This window comes from Dendrobates tinctorius, unplaced genomic scaffold (genome assembly GCF_039654945.1).
Source record: "Dendrobates tinctorius isolate UK_male_01 unplaced genomic scaffold, ASM3965494v1 ptg000049l, whole genome shotgun sequence".
Taxonomy (NCBI): domain Eukaryota; kingdom Metazoa; phylum Chordata; class Amphibia; order Anura; family Dendrobatidae; genus Dendrobates; species Dendrobates tinctorius.
In genome coordinates, this window is record NW_027361717.1 from 28,307,677 (window position 1) to 28,332,609 (window position 24,933).

General features: G+C 40.8%; 1 protein-coding gene across 1 annotated transcript in view; it reads right to left on the reverse strand.

The window, feature by feature from the left end:
* Nucleotides 1-12,067: 12,067 nt before the first annotated feature.
* Nucleotides 12,068-24,933, reverse strand: part of GRK7 (G protein-coupled receptor kinase 7) — a 51,181-nt gene continuing 38,315 nt past the window's right edge. Inside the window, exon 4 of the mRNA XM_073576600.1 lies at nt 12,068-12,854. Coding sequence (XP_073432701.1) covers nt 12,512-12,854 — 343 coding nt within the window. The 3' untranslated portion in view covers nt 12,068-12,511. The remainder of the gene's footprint in view (nt 12,855-24,933) is intronic.

Sequence of the window (24,933 nt, forward strand, 5' to 3'; positions counted from 1 at the left end):
TCTGAAACTCAATGGGGATCTGTCACCAGTTTTTTGCTATTTAATCTGGGAGCAGCATGATGAAGAGACAGAGATCCTACCTAATATAGTTTCAATAAAATCAGTGTTTTATCAGCAGGAGATTATCACCAAAGGACTAGTAAACCTGCCTAAATGTAGTCCTCCATATTCATGAACTGTGCATAACACCACCCCCACCACTAATTGGCAGCTTTCTGTCTACGCACAGTGTACACAGAAAGCTGCCAATCAGTGGTGTGGGTGGGGTTATACACAGCTCAGCATTCAGCAGGTAAAAGGCTATGTGCACACAATGCGGTTCCGCTGCGGTTTTGGCCACTGCGGATCTGCAGCAGTTGTGCAGACAGTGTACAGTAGCATGTCATCCTATGGGATTTACAATCTGCTGTGCACATGCTGCGGATTTTTAACTGCGGAAAAGCTGCGGTTTTGAATCCGCAGAAAGAATTGACATGTCAATTATTTCTGCGGATTCTGCTGCGGTTTACTGTCTCTTCCATTGTAGAGGTGATAAACCGCAGGGGAAAACCGCAGGTAAAACCGCAGGTCATTTTACCTGCGGTCTTACCTGCGGTTCCGCAGATAAAAAATCCGCAGACCGCAGCTTATTCGATAAGCGCTATAGCTATTTGGATAAGTGCTTATCCGAAGCTATTCGATCAACACTAGCGGTGACGTCAGTACCCGGCGACTGTGAACAGTACTCACATTACTTACTGCTATTCACAGTCGACAGGGCCGGATTCGCAGACCACTGGACTACGTCGGGTCTGCATGGGAACATTTTATGATATAAATTGGTGAATGAGGTACATGTTTTCATGTATTCAATTGTGGACTACGTCGGTTTCGGTGGACTACTGCGGATTCCCAGGACTATGTCGGACTTCCATGGCTCTTTTTTTTAAATTGGTGATCCAGGGGGAGTGTTTTTTCAAATAAACTATTTTTTGTGTGTGGTTTTAATTTTGATTACTGGGTTAGTAAGGAGGGTGTCTGATAGACACCTCTCCATTACTATCACCAAGGCTTGATGCCAGCTCTGATTTTTGGCAAATAAATAGGGACCTTTCCAGTCTGATAATACAGTATAAGCCCACAGCTGTTTTTTGCTTTATCTTGACTGGTTATCAAAAATTATTTACCGTATTTATACTAAAGGGTGCACGTTTATGTATATATGGGGGGCTTGTGAAATTATATATCTACAGGACATATACCGATTCTATCTATTCTACATACTGTATCTATTCTATATATATATCTATATTTTCTATTCTATGTATTCTATATAACCATCTAGTCTATATATCTTTTCTTCCTATCTATTTATCTATTCTATTCTGAGGGTCCTGGCAGTGAATTTACTATACTTGACTGATAACATTTCCTGGTTCTTTTGAGATACGTGCGTAAAAATCGGACGGCATACGCATGGTCCGTGTGCCATCCGATTTTTCACTCGCACCCATTGACTTGCATTGGTGAGTCCCATCCGATGATTTTACTTCTCATTCTGATTAGAGCTGAGGAAAAACTCGTAGATGAGCCATTGAATAATATTGTCAGAGTACAATGCAATGTTTTCTCCGTGTTATAGTGTGAGAGAACCTTTCAGGCCGCTGTCATACTTGTGAGAATCTCACACGAGTCTCGCATCTTAATACCCGGCACTGCCGCCGGCACTCGGGACCGGAGCGCTCAGCTACATGTATTTCTATCCAGCTGAGCGCTCCGGTCCCAAGTGCTGATGGCAGTGCCGGGTATTAAGATGCAAGACTCGTGCAAATTTCTCGCAAGTCTGACCCCGGCCTAAAGAGGATATCCAGTACTAAAATTACAATCAGGCCAAGGTTAGTGTTATAATTAAAACAAGACAGACCCCTACAGCCCTACATGTGCAGCAACAGAGATGTTTTTCTTTGAGCCGGACAATCTTCTAGTTCTCTTTTCTGGATCTTACAGAAAACAACTGCTGCTGCCAGTTACTGTAGCACTCATGAGATGTTCCATACTAGAAGAAAAATCAGTAAATGGGTATCTGTTTTTTGTTTTTTGTTTTTGTGCACCATTCCATGCTTGATTTTAATATAAAAGTATGCAGTGGAGAACTTCTTTAAACATTATATAATGAACTGGATAATAATAATGATAAAAATAATACAATTCTCTTAATAAATGCTATCCCTACAACTATAAATTTGTATCTCAAGTACTTGATCTGGAAGTAGTTAAGGCCCTGTCACACACAGAGAGATCGCTAGCGAGATCGCTGATTTTGTGATGCATCAGCGATCTCACCAGCGAGATCGCTGTATGTGACACGCATCAGTGACCGGCCCCTCTGCCGGGTATCGCTGATTGTGCAGGAACGTCCTGGGCCGTTTTTTGATCGTTGGTCTCCCGCTGGCCAGCACGCATCGTGTGGCAGCGGGAGAGCAACGATCAGCGAGGCTCCCAGCGCTGTAAGCAGACGCTGGGAGCTAGTATCCAAGGTAAATATCGGGTAACTAAGCTCGCACGTTGCTTAGTTACCAGCTGTGTACCTTGCATACCTGTGTGCTCGCGCTGGGAGATGGTATCCAAGGTACACAGCTGGTAACTAAGTGACGTGCGAGCTTAGTTACCCGATATTTACCTTGGATACCAGCGTCCTCGCTGGTGCTGATCGCTGGTGAAATCTGCCTGTTTGGTAGCTCACCAGTGATCATGTAGCGAGGCACCAGCGATCCTGACAAGGTCGTATCGTTGTCGGGATCGCTGGTGCATCGTTATGTGTGACCTTTATTCTAATTGGTGACCACCATTGCATTGACTTGAAGGACTCTTTATGATAATGTCTCTGTGTTTTTTGTATTATAATGAGCTGAGATAAATTTTGCATGGACATTCTTGATAGCACAGTTTTAAATTAGAATTTATTTATAAAACTAATAATAATAATAATAATAATAATAATAATAATAATAATAATAAAAACTAACTTAAATATTTGGGTAGCTATACCAGCAGTAACATGATGGTTTGATTCGTGAACATACTTGTAGATGCACAGAATTACTCATACTATCCCAAAAGAAGCCTAAAAAACCATAAAAGCATCCTACATCAGGTACCGACACTTTGGAGTTCACAATTAGTAGCTAATAATGTATTTTATTTGCGTAAAAAAATAAAAATATGTAACCCAAAAAGTACATGAATAATAACCTTTTTTAACTTTTATCCTACGCAATGTGCAAATGAATGTACGAGGCATAAACTGTAAAATTGTCATGTCCAGGTAATAAAAATGAATTAATCATAGCACTGATTCTGCTTGCATATGTCATAGAGGACAAATACCCCATTATTTGAAGTTTTTACGCTCGTCCTATTTTTTTTAAAGAATTTTAGTGATTTCTTTTAGTTTCCATTAGATTTTTCAGTATCAATATTAACCCCTTAAGCCCCAAGGGTGGTTTGCACGTTAATGACCAGGCCAATTTTTACAATTCTGACCACTGTCCCTTTATGAGGTAATAACTCTGAAACGCTTCCATGGATCCCGGTGATTCTGACATTGTTTTCTCGTGACATATTGTACTTCATATTAGTGGTAAAATTTCATTCAATTAACTTGCGTTTATTTGTGAGAAAAACGGAAATTTGGCGAAAATTTTGAAAATTTCGCAATTTTACAACTTTGAATTTTTATGCCCTTAAATAACAGAGATATAGCACACAAAAAACTGAATAAGTAACATTTCCCACATGTTTACTTTACATCAGCACAATTTTGAAACCAAAATTTTTTTTTGTTAGGAAGTTATAAGGGTTAAAAGTTGACCAGCGATTTCTCATTTTTGCAACACCATTTTATTTTTACGGACCACATCACATTTGAAGCCACTTTGAGGGGTCTATATGATAGAAAATACCCAAAAGTGACACCATTCTAAAAACTGCACCCCTTAAGGTGCTCAAAACCACATTCAAGAAGTTTATTAACCCTTTAGGTGCGTCACAGGAATTTTTTGAATATTTAAAAAAAATGAACATTTAACTTTTTTTCACTAAAAAAATACTTCAGGTTCAATTTTTTCTAATTTACCAAGGGTAACAGGAGAAATTGGACTGCAAAAGTTATTGTACAATTTGTCCTAAGCACGATAATACCTGATATGTGGGGGGGGGACCACTGTTTCGGCGCATGGCAGAGCTCAGCAGAGAAAGAGTGCCATTTGACTTTTTCAATGCAAAATTGGCTGGAATTCAGATCGGACGCCATGTCATGTTTGGAGAGCCCCTGATGTACCTAAACAGTGTAAACCCCCCCAAGTGACCCCATTTTGGAAACTAGACCCCCCAAGGAACTTATCTAGATATGTGGTGAGAACTTTCAACCCACAAGGGCTTCACAGAAGTTTATAACGTACAGCGGTACAATTAAAAAATCATATTTTTTCCACAAAAATTATCTTTTCACCCCCAATTTTTATTTTTCCAAGGGTAATAGGTCCCTAAAAGTTATTGTGCAATTTGTCCTCAGTACACTGATACCCCATATGTGGGTGTAAATGACTATTTGGGCACATGGCAGAGCTCGGAAGGGAAGCAGCGCCATTTGACGTTTTTGGCTGGAATGGAGATCGGACACCATGTCGCGTTTGGAAAGCCCCTGACGTACCAAAACAGTAGAATCCCCCCACAAATTACACCATTTTGGAAACTAGACCCCCCAAGAAACTTATCTAGATGTGTGGTGAGAATTTTGTACCCACAAGGGCTTCACAGAAGTTTATAACATACAGCCGTACAATTAAAAAATCATATTTTTTCCACAAAAACGATCTTTTCACCCTCAATTCTTATTTTTCCAAGGGTAACAGGACCCTAAAAGATATTGTGCAATTTGTCCTGAGTGCGCTGATACCCCACATGTGGGGGTAAACCACTATTTGGGCGCATGGCAGAGCTCGGAAGGGAAGCAGCGCCATTTGACGTTTTTGGCTGGAATTGAGATCGGACACCATGTCGCGTTTGGAAAGCCCCTGATGTACCAAAACAGTAGAAACCCCCCATAAATCACACCATTTTGGAAACTAGACCCCCCAAGGAACTTATATAGATGTGTGGTGAGCACTTTGAACCCCCCCAGTGCTTCACAGAAGTTTATAACGCCCGTGCGTGAAAATACAAAAATTGTATTTTTTCCACAAACATGATCTTTTAGTCACCAATTTTTTCATTTTCCCAAGGGTACAAGGAGAAATTGGACCCCAAAGTTGTTGTCCAATTTGTCCTGAGTACGCTGATACCTCATATGTGGGAGAAAACTACTGTATGGACACACGTCGGGGCTCGGAAGGGAAGTAGTGATGTTTTGGAATGCAGACTTTGATGGAATGGTCTGCGGGTGTCATGTTGCTTTTGGAGAGCCCCTGATGTACCTAAACAGTGGAAACCCCCCACAAGTGACCCCATTTTGGAAACTAGACCCCCTAAGGAACTTATCTAGATGTGTGGTGAGCACTTTGAACCCCCCAGTGCTTCACAGAAGTTTATAACGACCGGGCGTGAAAATAAAAATATCGTATTTTTTCAACAAACATCATCTTTTAGTACCCATTTTTTTTATTTTCCCAAGGGTAACAGGATAAATTGGACCCCAAAAGTTGTTGTCCAATTTGTCCTGAGTACGCTGACACCCCATATGTGGGAGAAAACTACTGTATGGGTACACGTCGGGTTTCGGAAGGGAAGTATTGACGTTTTGGAATGCAGACTTTGATGGAATGGTCTGCGGGTGTCATGTTGCCTTTGGAGAGCCCCTAATGTACCTAAACAGTGGAAACCCTCCACAAATGACCCCATTTTGGAAACTAGACCCCCTAAGGAACTTATCTAGATGTGTGGTGAGAACTTTGAACCCCCAAGGGCTTCACAGAAGTATATAATGCCCAGGCATGAAAATAAAAAAATCATATTTTTTTCACAAACTTGATCAATTAGTCTCCAATTTTTTTATTTTCCCAAGGGTAACAGGAGAAATTGGACCCCAAAAGTTGTTGTCCAATTTGTCCTGAGTACGCTGATACCTCATATGTGGGAGAAAACTACTGTATGGGCATATGTCGGGGCTCGGAAGGGAAGTAGTGACGTTTTGGAATGCAGACTTTGATGGATTGGTCTGCGGGTGTCATGTGCGTTTGGAGAGCCCCTGATGTACCTAAACTATTGAAACTCCCCACAAGTGACCCCATTTTGGAAACTAGACCCCCCACGGAACTTATCTAGATGTGTTGTGAGCACTTTGAACCAAGTGCTTCACAGAAGTTTATAATGCCTGGGCGTGAAAATAAAAAAATCATTTTTTTCCACAAAAATGATATTTTTGCCCCCAATTTTTTATTTTCCTAAGGGTAACAGGAGAAATTGGACCCCAAAAGTTGTTTTGCAATTTGTCCTGAGTACGCTGATACCCCATATGTGGGGGTAAACCACTGTTTGGGCGCATGGCAGAGCTTGGAAGGGAAGGAGCACCATTTGACTTTTTCAACGCAGAATTGGCTGGAATTGAGATCAGACACCATGTTGCATTTGGAGAGCACCTGATGTGCCCAAACAGTGGAAACCCCCCAATTATAACTCCAACCCTAACTCCAACACACCCCTAACCCTAATCTGAGCCCTAACCCTAGCCCTAACCCTAGCCCTAACCCTAACCCTAGCCCTAACCCTAATGGGAAAATGGAAATAAACACTTTTTTTTAATTTTATTATTTTTCCCTAACTAAGGGGGTGATAACGGGGGGTTTGATTTACTATTTATGGCGGTTTTTATGTTTGGCGGCTGTCGCACGCTAAAAGATGCTTTTTATTGTAAAAATAGTTTTTGCATCACCACATATTGAGAGCTATAATTTTTCCATATTTTGACCCACCGAGTCATGTGAGGTCTTATTCTTTGGGGGATGAGTTGACGTTTTTATCGGTATCATTTTTGGGCGCGTGACATTTTTTGATCGCTTTTTATTCCGATTTTTGGGACGCACAATGAACAAAAACCAGCGTTTCATGAATTTCTTTTGGGGGGGTGCGTTTACACCGTTCGGCGTGAGGTAAAATTGATAAAGCGGTTTTATTCTTCGCGTCGGTACGGTTACAGCGATACCTCATTTAGGTCGTTTTTTTATGTTTTGTCGGTTTTTTGCAATGAAAACAATTTTATATAAAAAATAATTATTTTTGCATCGCTTTATTCTGTGAGCTATAACTTTTTTATTTTTTTGTGGATGATGCTGTATGGCAGCTCGTTTTTTGCGGGACAAGATGATGTTTTCAGCGGTACTAAGGATATTTATATGCGTCTTTTTGATCGCGTGTTATTGCACTTTTTGTTCGGTGGTATGATAATAAATCATTATTTTTTGCTTCGTTTTTTATTTTTATTTTTTAAGGGGTTCGCTAAAGGGGTTAACTAATGGGACAGTTTTATAGGGCGGGTCGCTACGGACGCGGCGATACCAAATATTTGTACTTTTATTGTTTTTTCTTTTTTTTATTTTCAAAAAATGAATTTATTGGGGAATATTTTTTTTTTTTTTACTAATTTATTTAGCGATTTTTTTTAAATTATTTTTACACTTTTTTTTTTTTTTACTTCATTACATAGTCCCAGGTGGGACATCACTGTCCTGTGACAGATCGCTGATCTGTCACATCACAGATCACTGTGACAGATCAGCGATCTGTCACAGGCACTGCTGCAGACTTCCTCATGCCTGCGCTTTGCAGGCAGTGAGGAAGTCAGCTCCCTACAGGCCCCCGAAGGCCCCCGTCGCCATCTTGGATCCGGGGGCCTGTAGGGAAAGAGACCCACGCAGCAGCGCTGCACATTGCGCTGCCGTGGGGGGCTCAGGGAAGCACGGAGGGAGCCCCCTCCCTGCCGATGCTTCCCTTTAACTCCCGGTACACCGAGATCGTGTTTGGTCGCGGTGTACAAGGGGTTAACGTGTCGGGGGCGGTCCGTGACCGTCCCGACACATTGTGCCGGGTGTCAGCTGTGATAATCAGCTGACACCCGGCCGCGATCAGCGGCGCTCACCACGTGGGCGCCGCTGATCGCATTAGACGTACTATCCCGTCCTTGGGAATTAAGTCCCAGGGCACATGGACGGGATAGTACGTCTAATGGCAGAAAGGGGTTAAAATAACTACTGAACTCTTGCAATTTACCAGAATAGACACTATTCTGTAGAGATCAATTTTGAGCAGTCATCACCTTATTATCATGGACAGGATTACATCTATACATGGCAGAAAAGACACCATTCACAAGAGAAGGTGGTTATAGCTCACCTTCACCCCTTCCTACACAGGTCACAGAGCTTGCCTAGAATACTCTCCCTTAGAGATCAGTAAGCATCTCCTATGCCCATGTGTCTGCTGTAAAGTATATCTCCGAATGCTGTTAATAATAGTTCAAGCAAGATGGCCTCCCCATAATCATGTACGCAAAATAGAATAAAATACATCTACAATTACATTAAAAAATATATATATAAAAATAAATATGTATCAGTGTTTGGTTTTAATTGGTAAACATACCGTACATTGCCAAAAAATTAAATTAAAAAAAAAATTCTTTAGCGCATATAATTTTTTGGCAGTTGGTGTAAAATTTTCTTTTAACGACTGATAGATGATATTTTGACTCCTTCCTCGATGGTAATAATGAAATGAAAAGAACTAACAGAATTTTTCAAATTATATGACCAGAGGTTCACAAGTAGGATCGTGACCTAAAGCACTAACCATAGCATGGAAGTTTGGATCCTCACAAGACATTGGTCTGAAAAGCCTGAGAAGGTCAAGGCAGTCCCCACGTGACTCCCCGCTACAAGCATCGGCAGGATTATATTGTGAAGCACATTTTTGAATAACCAGGTTTATTCACAATACATGCTCCCATATATATGTTTACTAGACATATATTTATACAGTGGGGAAAATAATTATTTGATGCACTGCCGATTTTGCAAGTTTTCCCATCTACAAAGAATGGAGAGGTCTGTAATTTTTTACCATAGCTACACGTCAACTGTGAGACAGAATATAAAAATAAAGCACAGAAAATAACATCATATGATTTTAAAATAATTAAATTGCATTTTATTGCATGAAATAAGTATTTGATCACCTACCAGCCAGCAAGAATTCTGACTCCAACAGACCTGTTAGTTTTTCTTTAAGAAGCCCTCCTACTCTGCACTAATTATCTGTATTAATTGTACCTGTTTGAACTCTTTACCTGTATAAAAGACACCTGTCCAGATACTCAATCACATTGCATCTTCTCCACCATGGCCAAGACCAAAGAGCTGTCTAAGGACTTAGTAACACACTACACCGTCATGGATTAAAATCCTGCAGGGCATGTAAGGTCCCCCTGCTCACACTATAACAAGTCAATACCCGTTTGAAGTTCACCAGTGACCATCTGGATGATCCAGAGGAGGAATGGGAGAATGTATGTGGTAAGATGAGGCCAAAATAGAGCTTTTTAGTATCAACTCCACTGTGTTTGGAGGAAGAAAGAAGGATGAGTACAACCACAAGAACACAGTCCCGACCGTGAAGCATGGTGGGGGAAACAATATACTTTGGGGGTGCTTTTCTGTAAAGGGGACAGGACATCTGCACCGTATTGATGGAAGGATGGATGGAGTCGAGTATGGATGAAATGGAAACTTTTTGGCCAACAACCTCCTTCCCTCAGTAAGAGCATTGAAGATAGGTCATGGCTGGGTCTTCCAGCACGACAGTGACAAAATTACACAGCCAGGGCAATTAAGGAGTGGCTCTGAAAGAAGCATTCTAAGATCTTGAGAAGATCTGTATGGAGGAGTGGGATAAAATCCCTGCCTGCGGTGTGCGCAAACTGGGTCAAGAACTACAGGAAACGTCTGACCTCTGTAATTGCAAACAAAGGTTTCTGTACCAGATATTAAGTTCTGTTTTTCTATTGTATCAAATACTTATTTCATGCAATAATATGAAAATTGATTATGTAAAAATCATACAATGTGATTTTCTGGATTTTCTTAGGTTCTGTCTCTCACAGTTGAAGTGTACGCATAAAAATTACAGACCTCACCATTCTTTGTAGGTGGGAAAATTTGCAAAATCGGCAGTGTATCAAATACTTATTTTCCCCACTGCACATATTTATGTATACATATACTTGTGTATACATTGCTGGCATCCTCAGCCATCCAATGCCTGCAACATCATGAAGCCTATTAACTAGGACTCATGCGATGTCATGATGTTGAAAACCGCAAGAGTGGTGACTTCAAAGATCTGGCTGCCATGGAAAAGCCTAGAGCTGATATGTTTGTGCTTTGTGAAGATAAAACGCTAATAAGAATGGCAGATAAAAGCTAATAAAAGAGAGTTGATTAAGGACAGTTTGTGTGCATGTGCATGGCTAAACCTGAGACGTGGAAGCCAGCATAACTTGTTCATCATGAAGCATTGGTGGGGTGAAGATTGGAGCAGACTCCTCACAAGAGAATGTCCTCAGGCTGGAGGCCAGAGTAGCTTGTTCATTAGGGGTCCATCATTAGACTGGAGGCCAGAGAGGCTCGTTCATCAAGGGGGCATCATCAGGCTGGAGGCCAGAGTGGCTTCTTCATTAGGAAGTGTTGTCAAGCTGGAGGCCAGAGTGCCTTTTTCATTAGGGAGTGTCGCCAGGCTTAAGGCCAGGCTGGCTTGTTAATTAGCGGGTTATCATCAGGCTAGAGGCTAGAATGGCTTTTTCATTAGGTGGTCTTCATCCGGTTGGAGGCCAAAGTTGCTTTCTATTAAGGGGGCATTGCCAGGCTGGAGGCCAGAGTGGCTTGCTCATTAGGAAGTGTTGGAAAGCCGGAGGCCACAGTGGCTTGTTAATTAGGAAGTGTCGCCAGACTGGAGGACACGGTGGCTTGTTCATTAAGAAGGGTCGCCAGACTGGAGGCAAGGGTGGCTTGTTCATTTTGGTGTCAACAATCACCAGCCTGGAGGCCAGAGTGTCTTGTTCATTAAGGGGTAATTGTCAGGCTGTTGACTACAGAGGCTTGTTCATACTGAGAAAAAGAAGGTTGCCTGGAGGCAAGATTAAGTGACACGGGGTCCTGTGCACACCCTGCAAAGTAGGATACCGGTGCACTTTCAGGAACCCCACAGATGTGAGGTGCTGTTTTAATATAATATGTCAGGGTTTGGAGATTGTCACTAGGAAGCAAACAAGGAATCCATAATCACGATCTTACGACCAGGACATACGATATGGTGGCAGATTTAAGAAAACCATCTTAAAGAAAATCTAACTTTGTTGCCGATATCTAGTAATAGTACAGCTTTCATTTTACAGGAACCATGCACAACATGAACTAAGGTGTTATTAAATGCTATGGATACAAACACATTTTCAATTAGACAGTATCATAAATTTCCCCCACTGTGCATATGCTTTATTTAAAAGTAAGATTACGCAAACAATATTTAAATACTTAAAGGGGTTGTCTATTTTATCTTTATTTTAACAAATGTATTCGAGACATAATTTTGTGCCACCTACTAATATAAAAGTATTAAATATTTACTAGGAAAAAAAACAAAATGAGCATGTACCATGTAGCAAGTAAATAGTAATAGTACATGTTAATACCATAGGGTACTTAATACTATTTTGATCAAAAAAACGTAAAAGACATTCCAACGCGACAAGGTGTTACACAATTGGGACAGTTCTATCCTGACTCTAGCATTAAAACCTTATCTTGTCTCAGCCAACCTCAACGTAGATAAGGGCAGAACAGGGCAGTGACCAGACCTGTCCATCAGCTTCCTCCAAAGGAGATTAATAATTGTCAAAAAATGATGTCCCCAGCACATGTTGTAAAATATAAAGTCAAAAACACCTATAAATGTACTTGATAAAACAAAGTTATATCACCATTCAGAATGTAGGATGAGCCCATTTTGAGGACCATAGTAAGTTTCTTTCTGGGAAACAATCTAGTAGAAACCTTGTATGATTTATTTTTGACAAGACAAATAATACAAGACAGTCAGAAATCAATATCACATTATACATAATGTACTTAGACAATAAAAGCAATAAAAACCCCACAAATACCCTTTGTCCTTAAGCTTCCTTCTTTTAATTAAAAAAAAAAAACTTTTGTGAAGTGTTTATAAATACAGGGACTGTTGTGTAACAAGTCACAATGAAGCAACACACTGAGAATCAAAAGATCTTTTGTAAAAGATTGCCAAAATATACATAGTCAAGATGATGGTTGACCTTGAAGCTACCTGTGTCACACGAGCTCTTATTTTGTCCGATTTTGAGGGCTGGGATGGAATGTACAGTGGGTTGTTTTAAGCATCATATGCTCAGTTGTAGGAACCTGCTTAGAGAATATGTCCCATTTTCCCACTAATATACAGTGAGGGCCAACTAGATGAGAGTGCATACTCCTGACTTCCCCTCGCTGCCACTCATGTATCTCCCAGAGCTTTCCCTGTTGGGGTCATTAAGCTCATCAAATAGTCCACTGTCAATTATTTCCTGCTGCCAGCTAATTGGTATTGCGCCAGTAGAAAATCTCTTGAAGAATTTGGCATCTTTCTCATCAAATTCAATCCCTCTGATCTCAGAGAAATCAGCTATATCTGCAATGTCCTTGGCATAGACCACAGATGGGTCTGGTACAAATGGCGGGTCCACCATTCCGGCCTCCAGCCTTTGGAAGTTTATCGATTTAAAGAAGTTATGTTTTCTTGGGTCATCATCCTTGCTTCTGTAAGAGATTACATAACACATCAGTGTAAAAGACAGTTAAAATGGCAGGAAAGCAGCTTGTAAAAAAAATTATGTCTATGGCCTAATCACCATGTTAGTGTACTCATTCTCCATGAAAGTGAAGGTTAACCTTGATGGAGGTTAGATTAGTATAGATGGTGATGCAGGACAGTTCTGAATTTCCTCCTATCTTACACACATGATACAATAATATGTTATGTTATATGGGTCCTATGGTTTTTTGAATATTAACCACAGGTTTTCATTGGGATTGAGATCTAGAGAATTTCCTTGCCATTAACCCAAAATTTGAATGTTTTGATTGCTAAGCCACTTAGTTATCACTGTTACCTTGTGACATGTTCTACATCATGCTGGAAAAAGCATTGTTCATCACCAAACTTCTACTGGATCATTGGGACAATTTGTTCCTGGATCCCATTCTTTATTCATGACAATGTTCTTAGGCAAAATTGTGAGTGAGCCTACTTCCTAGGATGAAAAGCCAGGGAGCCCTCACCTTTTTTTCTCCAGACAATCATCTTCTAGAAAACATCAAGGGCAGGCTTACAGTAATTACACGTATTGGACTGCGAAAGGCTGGTTAGCACTATCATGAGTTCTGTGTCAGTAAAGTATCCTGAGACCATTCATGAGTGAGGCTGATTTTCACACAAGGTAGTGGACTCACTAACTATTTTGCCTAAGGCTAGTTTCACACTAGCGTTTAAACGACGTGCGCACGGCGCCGCTAAGCCACGCCCCCTGCCGGCTCCCTGCCCGCCCCTTCCTGTTATCGCCTCCTCCGAGCGCAGAGGGCTGCATGCGTTATGCGCACCCTATCTTTAGCATAGGGTGCGCAGGCCGTGCGCAACTATGAATATAGCGTGCACTGCGCATTTTTGGAGGAGCGCCGTGCACGCCGAACGCAGCATGTTGCATTTTGGCGCGCACGGCGCACATTCAAAAATGCGCAGCGCACGCTATATTCATAGTTGCGCACGGCCTGCGCACCCTATGCTAAAGATAGGGTGCACATAACGCATGCAGCCCTCTGCGCTCGGAGGAGGCGATAACAGGAAGGGGCGGGCAGGGAGCGGCAGGGGGCGTGGCTTAGCGGCGCCGTGCGCGCGTCGTTTAAACGCTAGTGTGAAACTAGCCTAAGAACAATATTATGAATAAAGATGGTATCCAAACATCCTCTAAAAGCAACTTCTCCCATTGATCTAGGAGCAATTGAGTCATGAACAATGCTCCTTCTAGCATCATGGAGACCATGTCATAACGCAAAACTGATAACTAAGTGGCTTGGTGAACAAAACATTGATATTTTGGGTCCTTGGCTAGGAAAATTCAGAAATCTCGATCACTGAGAACCTGTGGTCAATTTTTAAAAAGTGGTGGGCAAACTAAAACACAGAAATAGTGATAAACTTTAAGCACTTATTATCAATCACTACTTGGTCCAGAAGCTGATATCCAGATGCTAGGGCAAATTGCAGAAATATTGAAAAACAAGGGTCAACACAGGAAATACTGAGTCTTTCCTTCTTGAATGTTAGCTACAAATTTATTTACATTTTTCCAGAAAATGACATTTTTTTAATTTATCCGAAATCTAAACTGACAGCTTTTCCAGCGTAGAGGAGAGGCTACCGTAAGACATTTTACAACTTAAATAGGATCCTATAAATTATTTCTGAAGAGTTGTATACATGGATGCATTTTGGGCATTGGCCCAGGTCTATTGATTTTGGACTGCTGATCTGAGTCCAGGTGGGTGTGAAATCCTTGTTCTGATTACAGCATATATGGATGTTTGGAAAGATTACACTGTTAGGTAGACTCATGGTACAGAGATAAGACTGAAGCAATAAGCACACTTGCTTCATGGCATCTGTATACAATGTAGAACCTGACTTCTGACGCCAACAACACCTGACAGACCGGGTTTTTAGACCTCAGATTAACGTCATCTATATAAATTAATAATAATTAGAAATATTGATCACATCCATACCTTTATTGTATAAGGTGATGCCCCAGTTTAGTAGAAGCCCATCGTCAAATTTTTATGCCAAGTATTCCCAAGTACTCTTTCTCTACCTATCGTCGGCCTCATGTCAGTGATTGACATGTCCTTCTTCTCTGTGACCTATTCCTTGAGATCTCAGGCAAGCCCCAACATTCCTGGCAGCAGCACATGTACAGTAAGCTCCTGATGACAGCTGAGCCCCAATGCAGAAGGCGTGTCAGTCAGAGGCGCTGAGCAGTGACTGAACCGATGCCCACGCCGCCCCCCCATGACTGATCCCTCGCCCCTTGGGCCCTGACTGACGCTGGCTCTGCATTGAGGATCAGCTGTCAGTCAGGGTCAGGGTTGCGGTTTCAGTCATGAGAGTGGCGCTAGCACTGATTCAGTGACTGCTCTAAGTTTACAGAGCGGCGGCTGTAACCGCACCCCCGACCCTGACTGACACTACCTCTGCATTGAGGCTCAGCTGTCAGTGAGGCCAGGGGTACTGAACTGGCATCACCCCCGTGACTGAAATGGGATCGCTGCTGGGAAGAATAAAGTTAATTTTCTCCCTGCAGCGTTAGGTTAAGTGCAGGTGCCGGCCAGCAATATAATGATATTAACCTGCAGATTAGCCCCATATCTGCAGGTTAATTAGGTTTTTTCTGGTGACAGGTTCCCTTTAATGAAAAGGGTCCCTAAACTTTAGGGCTGACAGCGGGTCACCGTATATGATTAAAGACTGCGATAACCCAGATGCCAATTTATTCATACATTTCCAGCAGAAATAATATTGGAACTCCACAATGCAGTTTTCTGATAAAAGATGCCTCAGAATTGTTCTTTTATAGAGAACAGAGTCACTAGAGGTTGCAGGTCCTCCTTAACCCCTTCACCGCCCAAGCTTGTTTTCACCTTCATGGCCAGACCAAATTTTACAATTCTGACCAGTGTCACTTTATGAGGTACTTCATGATAGTGGTAAAAATTTTTCAATAGGACTTGAATTTATTTGTAAAAATACTGGAAATTTGGTGAAAATGTTGAAAATTTTACAATTTTCAAACTCTGAACTCTTATGCCCTTATACCAGAGAGTTATGTTACACAAAACAGTTAATAAATAACATTTATCACATGTCTATGTTCCATCTGCATTATTTTTTTAAACATACAGTATATATTTTTGTTAGGAAGTTAGCTGGGCTAAAAGTTCACCAGGAATTCCTCATTTTTGCAATAAAATTTACAAATCCATTTTTTTAGGGACCACATCACATTTGAAGTGACTTTGGGGGGCCTATATGACAGAAAATACCCAACCGTGACTCCTTTCTAAAAACTGCACCCATCCAAGTCCTGAAAACCATATTCAAGAAGTTTTTTAACCCCTCAGGTGCTTCAAAGGAATTAATGAAATGTGGAAGGAAAAAAATGAACGGTTTATTTTTTTTCACAAAAGTACTTTACTTTAGCCCCAAACTTTTTATTTTCACGAGGATAACAGGAGAAAATGCACACTACAATTTATTGTACAATTTCTTCTGAGTACAACGATACCAAATATGTGGAGGAAAACTACTGTTTTGGCGCACAGCATGCCTTGGAAGAAAAGGAGAACCATTTGACTTTTTGAAAGCAAAATTTGCTGGAGACATTAGAGGACACATTTGGAGAGCCCCGGATGTGCCTAAACAGTGGAAACCCCCACAAGTGACTCCATTTTGGGAACTACACCTCTCATGGAATGTATCTAGATGTTTGGTGAACACTTTGAACCTCCAGGTGCTTCACAGAAGTTTATAATATAGAGTCGTGAAACTAAAAAAATCAAAAAAATCATATTTTTCTCACAAAAATGTTTTTAGCCCCAAATTTTTACATTTTTACAACGGTAACAATTTTTTGTACTATTTCTTCTGAGAACGTCAATACCCCATCTGTGGAGGAAATCTACTGTTTGGGCGCATAGCAGCCTTCAGAACGGAAAGAGCCCCATTTGACTTTTTGAACTCAAAATTTGCTGGAATTGTTAGCAGACGCTATCTTGCACTAGAAGAACCCCTGATGTGCCTAAACAGTGGAAACCCCTCACAAGTTATGCCATTTTGGGAACTATACCCCTTAAGGAATTTATCTAGATGTGTAGTGCGCACTTTGAACTCCCAGGTGCTTCACAAAAGTTTATAACTTTGAACTGTGAAAATTTTTCATTTTCAAGATCATAACAGGAGCAAAAATGCACCATACAGTTTGTTGTGCAATTTTTCTCAAGTATGCTGATACCCCATATATGGGGAAAAACTACTTTTGAGGCACAGTGCAAAGCTCAAAAGGGAAGGAGTGCAATATTAAAGTTCAGATTTTGCTGGAATGGTTTCAGGGTGCCATGTCACATTGGCAGAGCCCCTGAGGAGGCAGATCAGCAGAAACCCCCACATAACTGACATTATTTTATAAACTACACCTCTCAATTAATTCACATAGGGGTGTAGTGAGCATGTTGATACTACATGTGCCTCACAGAAATTTGTACCATTGGGCAGTGAAGAAGGAATAATTACTTTTTAACACTAAAATGCTGTTTAAGCTCTGAATATTTAATTTTTAAAAGGGCTAATAGGAAAAAATGGACCTCACAATTTGTTGTGCAATTTCTCTCGAGTGTGCCCATACCCTACGTGTAATTCGGAACTACTTTTGAGGCACAGTACAAATATCAGAAAGGAAGAAGCGGCATATTATAGTGCAGATTTAACTGCTATGGTTTGTGGGTTCCATGACCCACTGGGAGAGCCCCTGAAGTGCCAGAACAACAGAACCCGACCATTAGTGACCCCATTTTAAAAACAACACCTCTCAATGAATTCATCTGAAGGTGCAGTGATCATATTGACACCATGGCTGTGTCACAGGAATTTACGCCATTGAACAGTGAAGAAAAAATAATTACATTTATATCATAAAATTTTGTTTTAACGCCAGATTTTTCATTTTCACAAATGGGTAAAAATGGCACCAAAATTTGTCACCCAATTTCTGCTGAATGTGGCAATATCGCAAATATGGCTGTATAGTACTGCGTAGCCACACAGTGATACTCATGAGGATCTATTTTCTCTGGAGCTCAGATTTCCCTAGAATAATTTGCAGACTCCATATATAGAGACCCTAAGTGTTAAAAGTGCAGAATACCTGTCACGGGGATACCGTGACAAAGAGGGGTCAGAAGAAAGCAGCGTCTGGTTACATGAAATCCTACACTGATTAAAACTGCTTCATTTGGTTTTGAGAGAGCAAAATTCCCATTATTTCTTTTGGAGGACGAGAGTCATTTGTCTTTTCCAGAGACTTTGTACTACCGGTAACGTGGAAGCCCCCTATATTTCCATTGACAGATGAAAGACCTGAGTGGGGACTTGCTTTTTTCATGGATTGAGTTGAAGCCTCTATTAGGAACATTTTACAGAACATTTGGGATCACATTTATCCGGCGCTCTACGCTGACCATTTACTTTGGGGGTTTCATCTAAATATTCTAATGATGTGATTCAGATGAAATCCCCGAGGGATCCATCCATTATAATGAGGCAGCAGAGTTACTCTGGCCTCTGTTCAGCAATGTCCTTCTTTTCAGAAATGCACAAAGCTGTGGTGGACCACGCTTGCATGCATGCCTAAAAAGACAGAGACCAGCACATCACAAGCCAGACAGCGTCCTCAGTACCTCCATTTGCCTCAATGTAGAGAATCTTCCACTGGAGATTCTATCTGAATCAAGTATTTCAGAGCTTTACACCGAAACCCTGGTGTAATTGTTCAGCACAGAGAGCATAATAAATGTGCGCTGAGTCTTACTGTCTTACTGCAATCTTTGGAAAGCAGAATGAACAAATAAACAGCAGGTCAAGAATTGGTTTTAATTATTTTTTTACGTTGTTCCTCGCGCAGTATAAGTGATTAGATGACTTTATTTTTCGGGTAGGTGACATTACAACGATACCAGATTTATATTGTTTTTTTTATGTTTAGCTGCTGTCACAAACAAAAAACATCGCTTAGCGTGTATCGCCATAATTTGAGAGCTATACGTTTTCCATATTTCTTCCGACAATAGTCATGCTGGGGTTTGTTTTTTGCAGGATGAGGTTGACGTTTTTAACTGTACCATTTTCGAGCACATGACAGTCGTTGATCACTTTCTGTTCCAATTTTTGGGAGGCAGAATTATCAAAAAACAGCAATTCAGGAATTGTTTTTTGGGGGTGGGTGGGGAGCTTTATGCCATTCCGCGAGAGGTAAAATTGATAAGGCAGCTTTATTCTTCGGGTCAGTACGATTACAGCGATACCACATTTATAGCATTTATTTATGTTTTGGTGCTTTTACATTATAAAAACTATTTTATAGAAAAAAATAAGTATTTTTGCATCTCTGTATACTGAGAACTATAACTTTTTTATTTTTCCGCTGATGGAGATGTATGGAGGCTTGTTTTTTGCATGACAAAATTACATTTCCAGCCATACAATTTTTATTTACAATCATCTTTTTGATCGCGTTTTAATCCACTTTTTGTTTGGCGGTATGATGAAACAGTAGTTTTTTTACTTTTATTTTTTACAGTGTTCACTGAAGGGTTTAACATGTCTGACAATTTTATTGGTCAGGTTGTGTTGGATGCAGCAATACCAAACGTGTACTTTTTCATGTACATAAAAATACTTATTTTTATGGGTACAATATATACTTTTTTTATTTTGTGATTTTCTTAAATATTTTTACAATTTTTTTTTTCTTTTTTCCTAAAATTTTTCTTTACTTAGTCCCTCTATCTGTCACTTCAGCTCTCACACAAGCTTCTTAGAGCAGGCTCTGTGCATGTCTAACAAGCTTGCTAGAACCTGGTGACCCAGATGTGGTCAAGACGACCTTGAGTCACCATTGCAACGATTGGGCTCTCGTAATGATGTCATGGAGGCATCGACTGGAGGGGGGAGGGACCTCCCTCTCTCTCTCTGCCTTCTAAATGCTGCAATCGATATTGACATGGGCACCTCTCCTGGCATTGAGAGCCGGGTATCAGACGTTATATATGCTGAACACCCGGCGGCAATCGCACGCGCACATCTACTGTGCACGCAATATCGCCAGGACGTTTCCATATGTACAAGGTCGGGAAGTCCTTCCCAACCTGAACAGGTCATGAATGGGTTAAAGGTTATTGCTTTGGAGTTCTTAAACAAAAATAATACCCAAGGCAGACATAAGAAATATTCCATGTTAGCCACTTATTGGCAAATGCATTAAACTAGTATATTTTAAGATTCAAGATTGGCAATTCTTACACTCTAGAGGTCATGAAAACTTATTTATACTCGTACTCTGCCCTTTGTTGTTTATGGTAGCTCCACTCAACATCAATTTGGGCCTTTTTAGCAAAGTGATAATGGGGGCAACAGAAGAGGTGATGGATATTTTTTTTAACACTGTGGTAAATGGTTGCTCAATCAAATTCTCCTAAAATAGTGAAGAACTCTTTACCACCAATTCCATCTCTGATGTCCTTGCAACTTGCTGCTATGTGTGAATTTGGCAGAGAGGTGGTAGGGTAAGTCCATAACCTCATATTTTAGTAGCCCATAATCTACTATGACAACCAGTACCAGCACAAAGATTTCACAGCCTTGCATTTCTAGATCTTGCTTAATGTCTTGGCTTTTTACATATACTGTATAATTACATAAAGTTTTATTGTTGAATCTATTTTTATTGAAAAAAAAAAAAAACAAGTAGACAAGGAAAAACATATAAGATAGCAAAGGTTATACACCAAACTGTACTATATCACTGTATAGATAATCTCGTATAGAGTCAGCATATCTTCTGTGCTTCTCGGTAGAGTGAGTCTTGGTTTATATACAAATGCACAACCATTTACAAGACTCAGACCGAGTAGATAGTATTATAGATTGGTCAACTCAATTATATAAACATTCATTATACATTCCTTGCTTATATGCAATAAAGCAGACTGAAGAGTTGTCTTCCTCTCCTACTATCTTTCGATACATTAGTAATATAGATGAGCAGGTGCAATAAACAATAACTGCAAACATTCAAAACGCTCTCTTTATATGCATCAGCATACATAAAGTTTTATGTGTTTATTGTGTTTTTTTTTCTACCATGTAGTTTAGTTTACTCTTTCTCCATCTAATGGCAGAGCAGTGTTATCTCAATAGGTGAAAAATCTTACAAATTAACACATTTTCCAGCCCGACTCAAATATATATTATATATAGATATATATACAGTGCCTACAAGTAGTATTCAACCCCCTGCAGATTTAGCAGGTTTACACATTCGGAATTAACTTGGCATTGTGACATTTGGACTGTAGATCAGCCTGGAAGTGTGAAATGCACTGCAGCAAAAAAGAATGTTATTTCTTTGTTTAATTTTTTTTTAAATTGTGAAAAGTTTATTCAGAGGGTCATTTATTATTCAACCCCTCAAACCACCAGAATTCTGTTTGGTTCCCCTAAAGTATTAAGAAGTATTTCAGGCACAAAGAACAATGAGCTTCACATGTTTGGATTAATTATCTCTTTTTCCAGCCTTTTTTTGACTATTTAAGACCCTCCCCAAACTTGTGAACAGCACTCATACATGGTCAACATGGGAAAGACAAAGGAGCATTCCAAGGCCATCAGAGACAAGATCGTGGAGGGTCACAAGGCTGGCAAGGGGTACAAAACCCTTTCCAAGGAGTTGGGCCTACCTGTCTCCACTGTTGGGAGCATCATCCGGAAGTGGAAGGCTTATGGAACTACTGTTAGCCTTCCACGGCCTGGACAGCCTTTGAAAGTTTCCTCCCGTGCCAAGGCCAGGCTTGTCGGAAGAGTCAAGGCTAACCCAAGGACAACAAGGAAGGAGCTCCGGGAAGATCTCATGGCAGTGGGGACATTGGTTTCAGTCAATACCATAAGTAACGTACTCCACCGCAATGGTCTCCGTTCCAGACGAGCCCGTAAAGTACCTTTACTTTCAAAGCGTCATGTCAAGGCTCGTCTACAGTTTGCTCATGATCACTTGGAGGACTCTGAGACAGACTGGTTCAAGGTTCTCTGGTCTGATGAGACCAAGATCGAGATCTTTGATGCCAACCACACACGTGACGTTTGGAGACTGGATGGCACTGCATACGACCCCAAGAATACCATCCCTACAGTCAAGCATGGTGGTGGCAGCATCATGCTGTGGGGCTGTTTCTCAGCCAAGGGGCCTGGCCATCTGGTCCGCATCCATGGGAAGATGGATAGCACGGCCTACCTGGAGATTTTGGCCAAGAACCTCCGCTCCTCCATCAAGGATCTTAAGATGGGTCGTCATTTCATCTTCCAACAAGACAACGACCCAAAGCACACAGCCAAGAAAACCAAGGCCTAGTTCAAGAGGGAAAAAATCAAGGTGTTGGAGTGGCCTAGTCAGTCTCCTGACCTTAACCCAATTGAAAACTTGTGGAAGGAGCTCAAGATTAAAGTCCACATGAGACACCCAAAGAACCTAGATAACTTGGAGAAGATCTGCATGGAGGAGTGGGCCAAGATAACTCCAGAGACCTGTGCCGGCCTGATAAGGTCTTATAAAAGACGATTATTAGCTGTAATTGCAAACAAGGGTTATTCCACAAAATATTAAACCTAGGGGTTGAATAATAATTGACCCACACTTTTATGTTTAAAATTTATTAAAATTTAACTGAGCAACATAACTTTTTGGTTTGTAAGATTTATGCATCTGTTAATAAATCCTGCTCTTGTGTGAAGTTTGAAGGCTCTAACTTATTTGCATCTTATCAAACCTGCTAAATCTGCAGGGGGTTGAATACTACTTGTAGGCACTGTATATATATATATAATTGCCTTAAATTGTCATCCACTTCCGTCTGGATGTCCCCAAAACCCACAATCTACTGCGCCGCACCGGAAGTATGCCGACCGCCATTTTGGTACACCCAAGTGATGCTGCTCAGATCCAGGACGCAACTGCGATCCGGAGCGCAGCTGAGATCCCGATGGCGCTTGGATCCAGGCCACCGCTGCGATCCCACCCGCCCCTGGGATCCCAGCTACCGCTCAGATCCAGGCCACCACTGCGATCCCAATGGGATCCCAGCTGCCGCTCGGATCCTGGCTGCCGCTGCGATCCCGTCCGCTGCTGGGATCCCGACCGCCGCTGGAATCCCGGCCGCTGCTTGGATCCCAGCCGCCGCTGCGCATCTTTACACCTGCTCTTCCCCTAAGGGAACTTTCTCAACTATCTTCAAATCTCCCACTCTTTCTCTAAGCTCCGCCCACTCGCTGTTCCCATTGGCTGCTCTACATCACTCCACTTTCTAAGCTCCTCCCTGAAGTTTTCTTAGTTCATATTAAAAATTATACAAAACATCCAAAAGCGATACACTACTAACGCGATTCTGATGTGTGTACTGTCAGTAGTGTTTCGCTTTTGGACTATAACTGATGTTTTGTGGAATTTTTAATATGAACTAATAAAACCTCAAGAATTTTGGAGTCAGAAAAGCATTCAACCAGTTCTCACTAAACCCACTCTACGACCCACTTGACTGGTCATTACAGTATAAATATATCACATGAATTACTAAACCAGATCTCACACTTTGCACTGACGAGGGGCAGTACCCCGAAACACAGTGTCTGCAAATTGAGATTCTGGCTTGGCTTTTATCCTAAGTCATGTAACAAGGCTCGTTAAAGCGTCGACATTGACTTTTAGGATTGCTACTTCCAATAGGTGGCACTAGCGTTCTAGTCCTCTTCCTCTCTGAAGAGACAATTTGCATAATTAGCATATTTCCCAGAGGAGCAATGCGGCTTTAAGTCTCCTCATCTCGACATGCTTAGCATGTCATTCTCCGCAAGGAGAAATGATAGTTCTTGGATATCGGTCAGACGCCTCTCTCCCAGCCAAACCAGATCTCACACTTTGCACTGACGAGGGGCAGTACCCTGAAACACAGTGTCTGCAAATTGAGATTCTGGCTTGGCTTTTATCCTATGTAACAAGGCTCGTTAAAGGGTCGACATTAACGTTTAGGATTGCTACTTCCAATAGGTGGCACTAGAGTTTTAGTCCTCTTCCTCTCTGAAGAGACAATTTGCATAATTATGAAATACTATAAAACAATGGAATTTTGTAAAAATTGTAATAAATGATATCGGGAATAAAATTAATAATTTAAATACTTAATTAACTTTAAAAAAAATTCTAATTTAACTTAGAAAGGTACAATAATACAATAAACTGAACATACAATCCAATTAAGGCTGCGAGTTTGAGTTCGCAGATCCTCTCTGTCTGATACCTACTGCACCCTCTACTGGGGAAAAATGTAAATTTGGTGCACAGGCCCGAAAAACAGACTCAAGCAATTTACTTTTGCCATTGATAAATATAACCTATTTGCCCCTCAGCTATACTTCTTGAGAAGCTGTTATTTGGGAAAATGTAGATATGCGTCTAGCAGACATGCAGTACTGTACAAAAGTTTTAGGCTGGTGTGGAGAAAATGATCAAATTAAGAATGCTTTCAAAAACAGATGTGCTAAAAGATTGTTTTAGCCATTATTTAGCAAAATGTGAAGTGAATAAACAAAAGAGAAATCTAAATGAAATCAATATTTGGTGTCACCACCTTTTAAAACAGCATCAACTCTTTTAGATATACTTACACGAAGATTTTGAAGGAACTCGGCAGTGAGGTTGTTCCAAACATCTTGGAGAACCAACTACAGATATTATGTGGATTTCTCTTCTGCAAATCCTTCTGTGTCTTCATGTAATCCCAGACAAATCCAATGATGTTGACATCAGGGCTCTGTGACGGCCATATTATCACTTCCAGGATTCCTTGTTCTTCTTTACTCTGAAGATAGTTTTTAATGACATTAGCTGTATTTTTGGGGTCGTTGTCCCGTTGCAGAATAAATTCGGAGATGCCTTCCTCATGGTATTTATATGATGAATGAGTATTT